This window comes from Enhydra lutris, unplaced genomic scaffold (genome assembly GCF_002288905.1).
Source record: "Enhydra lutris kenyoni isolate GAN:26980312 unplaced genomic scaffold, ASM228890v2 scaffoldscaffold11, whole genome shotgun sequence".
NCBI lineage: Eukaryota > Metazoa > Chordata > Mammalia > Carnivora > Mustelidae > Enhydra > Enhydra lutris.
Genome location: NW_019154095.1, coordinates 34,689,027 through 34,694,547, shown reverse-complemented (window position 1 = coordinate 34,694,547; position 5,521 = coordinate 34,689,027). Strand labels below are relative to the sequence as shown.

General features: G+C 46.2%; 1 protein-coding gene across 1 annotated transcript in view; it reads right to left on the bottom strand.

Annotated features, from left to right (window-relative positions):
• Positions 1–4,726, bottom strand: part of LOC111144448 (pyridoxal phosphate binding protein) — a 17,131-nt gene extending 12,405 nt beyond the window's left edge. The window contains exons 1-4 of the mRNA XM_022498765.1: positions 4,598–4,726; positions 2,859–2,966; positions 2,745–2,780; positions 2,027–2,102 (exon numbers count right to left, since the gene is read on the bottom strand). Coding sequence (XP_022354473.1) covers positions 2,027–2,102; positions 2,745–2,780; positions 2,859–2,966; positions 4,598–4,696 — 319 coding nt within the window. The 5' untranslated portion in view covers positions 4,697–4,726. The remainder of the gene's footprint in view (positions 1–2,026; positions 2,103–2,744; positions 2,781–2,858; positions 2,967–4,597) is intronic.
• Positions 4,727–5,521: the final 795 nt, after the last annotated feature.

The following is a 5,521-nucleotide window of genomic DNA, read 5'->3' as shown; positions in this document are numbered from 1 at the left end:
GGCAGAGGCTTTAACCCACTGAGCCACCCAGGCGCCCCAACACTGATTCTTGATAAAGCCTCTCAGCAAGCTAGGATTAGAAGGGTAAACCCCCCTTCTTTTTTTTTTTTTTTTAAAGATTTTATTTTTATTTATTTGACAGAGAGAGAGAGATCACAAGGAGGCAGAGAGGCAGGCAGAGAGAGAGAGGAGGAAGCAGGCTCCCTGCTGAGCAGAGATCCCGATGCGGGGCTTGATCCCAGGACCCCGAGATCATGACCTGAGCCGAAGGCAGAGGCTTTAACCCACTGAGCCACCCAGGCGCCCCGTAAACCCCCCTTCTGATAAAGAACATCAAAGGGCACCTGGGTGGCTCAGTGGGTTAAGGCCCTTCGGCTCAGGTCATGATCTCAGGTTCCTGGAATCGAGCCCTGCATTGGGCTCTCTACTCAGCAGGGAGCCTGCTTTCCCTCTCTGTCTCTGCCTGCCTCTCTGCCTACTTGTGACCTCTCTTTCTGTCAAATAAATAAATAAAATCTTAGAAAAAAGAAAAATATGCATGTGTACTCGTAGTATTTCTATTCAATACTGTATTGGAGATATTAGCTGGTATAATAAGGCAAGAAAAAGAAATAAAAGGCATCCAGATTGGAAATGGTCTTTGTTCACAGGTAACATAGTTGTCTATGTCGAAAATTATATGGAATCTGCAAAAAAAAAAAAAACCCCAACAAAACCCCTAGTAGAGTAAGTAGAACTTTAAAAAACTACTACGAATGGGGTGCCTGGGTGGCTCAGTAGGTTAAGCCCCTGCCTTCGGCTCAGGTCATGATCTCAGGGTCTGGGATGGAGCCCTGCATCCGGTCTCTGCTCAGTGGGGAGCCTGCTTCCACGCCCCCCCCCCTGCCTCCCTCTCTGCCTACTTGTGATCTCTCTCTGTTAAATAAATAAATAAAATCTTAAAAAAAAAAACCCAAACTACTAAAATCTAAAAAAAAAAAAACCCTACTAAGAAACTACTAGAATAAGTAGAACTACAACATGAGTTTAACAAAGTTGCAGGATAGAAAATGAATATATAAAAATTAATTGTATTATATTTGTATTATATTAGCAACAAACAATCAGAAATTGAAGTGACAGCATCAATAATAGTATCAATAGATGGCATCAAAATATAAGAAAAACTCAGAAACAAATCAGACAAAAGATGACGAAATCCTGCACAATGAAAACTACAAAATAGTAAATGAGAGAAGTTAAAGAAGACTTAAATAAATACTGTGCTATACCCCATTAATGTGTTGGGAGATTCAGTATTTTTACTATGTCAATGTTCTCCAAATTGACCTAAAGATCCAATGCAATCCTAATCAAATACCGGGCAGAACATATGTTTTATTTTGGTATAAACTGACAAATTGGTTTACATGGAAATGCAAAGGATCTAGAATAGCTAAAATGACTTTGAAAAAGAAGAACAAAGTTGGGGACTAACAGTACTCAATTTCAAGAATTATTATAAAGCTCCAGTAAATCAAAATAGCATGCTACAGTGTAAAAGCAGATAAACAGATCAGTGGAACAAAGTAAATAATCTAGAAATAAACCCATGGATAGCTGATTTTTGATAAAGGTGCAAAGGAATGCAATGCAGAAGCTGCTCTCCGTATGAGGCTTTCTCCTTATACTAAGAATTAAGATTTCTCTTCCCAAAAAATCCAAAACACAAATGGTGAATTAGCACTATTCTTTTTTTTTTTTTAAGATTTTATTTATTTATTGGACAGAGATCACAAGTAGGCAGAGAAGCAGGCAGAGAGAGAGGAGGAAGCAGGCTCCCCACTGAGCAGAGAGCCCAATGCGGGGCTCGATCCCAGAACCCCAGGATCATGACCTGAGCCGAAGGCAGAGGCTTTAACCCACTGAGCCACCCAGGTGCCCCGAATTAGGACTATTCTAAAAGCTGTTCCCTTTGCCACAGAAAGTAGTGTAAGTAATATAATGGTAGAAAGATTTTGTCTCCATATTTAGAATTTTATCTTACCCATCAATTTGTTGACATTTTGTTTCTGTAGGTGGCCAATGAAGTGCCATTTGATCTCAGGACACAAAGACAGAATCTGCAGAGAAAAAGGTAACCATGTTTAACTAGAATTTATGAAGGCCTTGCTGGCTCAAATACCTTACACATTTCCTTCTGTCTTTTCATTTCTATCCAACAAACCACTATCACCATTGTTAGCCAGGCTCCAAAGGATACTTAGAGAAAAACCCAAGGCTTCTACTCTGTTTCTCTTGCTTGTTCCTATCAGCTTCCTCCTTCTTTTAGATATCATCCATTAAAGATGAACTGATTATGGGGTACCTGGCTGGCTCAGTCAGTAGAGCACATGACTCTAGATCTTAGGGTCATGAATTCAAGCCACACACTGGGTGTGGAGCCTACTTCAAAAAGACAAAATAAAACAACAACAACAACAAAACAAAGGATGAACTGACTAAAGCTTTCAAACCTCAAAAGGACCCAGGATTATAGCAAGCTCCTAAATCACCACATCCAAAAAGCTGCAGAGGAGAAAACTACAGTCTTAGTTTTAATAAAGAAAGAAAATCTAGCTGAGAAATATCTGGAGTTCAAGATGATTACAGACATTTCTACTGCCAGCTGATCATCCTGTAAAACTCAACCACCAAAATGTGTCTAACTTTCAGCTGAAGGGCCAAGAGTAGACACAAACTCCAAAATTCAGATATCCACTTACTTTAGGATTTGATGCTTTTTCTAGCAGTTCTTGAACCTAAAGGGTAAAAACAGAACGAATCAGAAGCCTGGCAATCACGACTCTTCCAAAGGCAGACTGGAAAAGGACTCTTACATAGTTCTCCCCAAAAGTACGCTGGCCATGACTGTAGGCTTCAATCACCATGTCTGCAGGTTTGGTTTTGCTGACTGCTACTAGCCGGGGCTGGATGGCTGGGAGATCCTGCCAAGAGGGAAAGAGGCAAATGAGTGAATGTTTAGGAATATTATCTCAGTAAGTTCTATAAGACGGATCCCATAGAATCAATTGGCGTAGGTCTTAAAACGTGACATTAGGTAAGCTCCGTTATTTTAATACTGGAGGGAGACCAGTACCAAATGTTGATTGAATGTCTTTCAAATGTATGGCATCCAAATCTAGTGTGTTAGCTGCTTTATTATTATTTTTTTAAGATTTTACTTAATCATTTGAGAGAGAAAGAGAGAGTGAGAGCTTGCATACACAAGTGCGGGGCACGAGAGAGAGGGAGAAGCAGACTCTCTACTGAGCAGCGAGCTCCATCCCGGGACCCTGGGATCATGACCTGAGCCAAAGGCAGAGGCTTAATCCACTGAGCCACCCAGGCGCCCTGTGTTAGCTACTTGAACATCTACTCTCAGGAGAACTGGGAAGGTAAGTAAAGGCAGTATTTCCTTAAAATGCAGTCTTTAACCAACTGCATCGGCATCATCTGGGTACCACTTCACACCTACTAAATCTGAATCTCTGGGGCTGGAGTCTGAGCATCTGCTTTTTACACAAACTCTCCAGATGATGCTCTTGCACATTAATGTTGGAGGTTTAAGAATTACTTCATTAAGGGAAGGCATTACCCTCTCACTAGAGGGGGTGTCCCTGCTGGCTTCTGAAACTCCACAGTTAAGTTCTGGAAACTCATTCTGGTCCTGATATATTCATGACATGTATTAGGGATAATCACTGAGAATCACAGAACATCAATGCCGGCAGGGAGCCTAAAGCAATGAGATCTTATTCCATTGCCTACGGCAGATGAGGAAACTCCGGACCAGAGAAGTTAAGGGACTTAGTTCAAGGTAACATCTTATTAGTAGCCAAGGAAAGACTATACCAATCAAGGTCGTCTGCCTCCAGGACGGAATTCTGAATTCTGACACCATCAATGCTTGAACAGAGAAACTCTGACCTTTCTGTTCAGTTATGTCTCACTCCACACCATTCAGCTTAAACTTACAAGGAGGGGAGCAAATACGGACGCTTGATCTAATTAAAGTCCAAGAGGTGACAGAATATAAGGGGGGGTGGGTGGGAGTCTCCCTTTAAACTGCTTGGGATTGGATGTCAGTTCCCTCCTGCCCCAAACGTCCTAGCGCAGCTCTGGTGTCGACAACTACTGAGCGACCGCTAGCTGTTAGACGTCGCCGCATAAGCGATCTCAGGAGACCTGGCCCTCTCTGGGTGCTCTTGGGGACGTCTTCTCTTGCATGTTCTCGGCACCGGACCGGCGCTGCTCCCGTCCGCTAAGGCTGTTGACTCCTAGACAAGGCGGGTGGGCAACGGCCGCGATGTCGGGGACATCATTTTCTGGGGTAGTGGACACCTTCTGCTCCAACAGAACCAACCTCCAGAAAACCTGTCAGACTCATCGCGAGGTCGCTGAGGAAACCCTTCGCTAGCCTTGCAGGGGCTCTGCAACCCGCGCCGACGCCAAGGCAGCTGGACGGCTCCCGCCCCGCCGGGAGACCCCCTCTGCGTCACCGTGACGACCCATTCCCATGCGGGTGTCCCCTTCTCTAAGCAGCCGCCCACCGTCCCCACGCCGTCGCCCTCCTCACCCGCCGCCGCCGCGCCACCGCCTGCTGCACGCGCTCGTTCACCGCCCGCAATGCGAACCCGACTCCCAGCTCCGCCGACATGCTGCCAGCTCTCCACATCCCCAGGGACCTACGCCGAGGGGGGACCGCCCTCCGCCCCGCGCCCCCAGGCTGAGAACGCTTTCCGGTCCCGCCCAGCTCGCGTCCTGTGTGGCCCAATCGCCGCTCACCACCGAGTCGTCTCACCCAATCGCCACTGGGCCGGGGGCGGGCCGAGGGCGGGATGGCGGGCGGCTCCGCCCCGCGGCGTCGGCCATCTTGGAGAGGCGGCTCTGGCTTTGCTGGGCACCTACGGGCCGGGCTCTGGACGTGGGGGCGGGGGTGTGGAGGCCCTCTGGAGGGGTTCCGGTGCCTCCCGGCGAGCCTTCCACGTCCACTATGCGCCGGAGCCGCCGCCCCCACCCCTGTGGGACCTTTCTGACGGGAAAAAAAAGAAAAAGCGTGTTCCGAGGTTCTCGTTTTTTTCCAAATGCCCCCCACATTTGCACTTCCCTGGCGTTCAAAGAGCTGTGAACTGAGATTTCCGCGCGGGGACCAGGACTCGCTGTTAGAGCGGGAGACGTGGCTTCGAGTGTCTCAGATGAGTCTCATGAGGAACCGATAAAACTATTTCTAAAGAACACGGCCTGATTCAAATGCATGTTTATTTCTTCTTGTCATCCTTGAAACAGTGCTGTCCAATGGAAATATGCGAGCCACACAAGTAATTAGGAATTCTCAATGGGCACATAAAAAGTAAAACATTTTCATGAATACACTTAACTCAGTATCTCCAAAGCAAGGTTTCACTCTGCAACCAACAGGGACACTTAACTGAGTTTCTTTGAAAAGATTTTATTTTTAAGTAGTCTGTACACCCAAGTGCGGCTTGAATTTAACAACCGG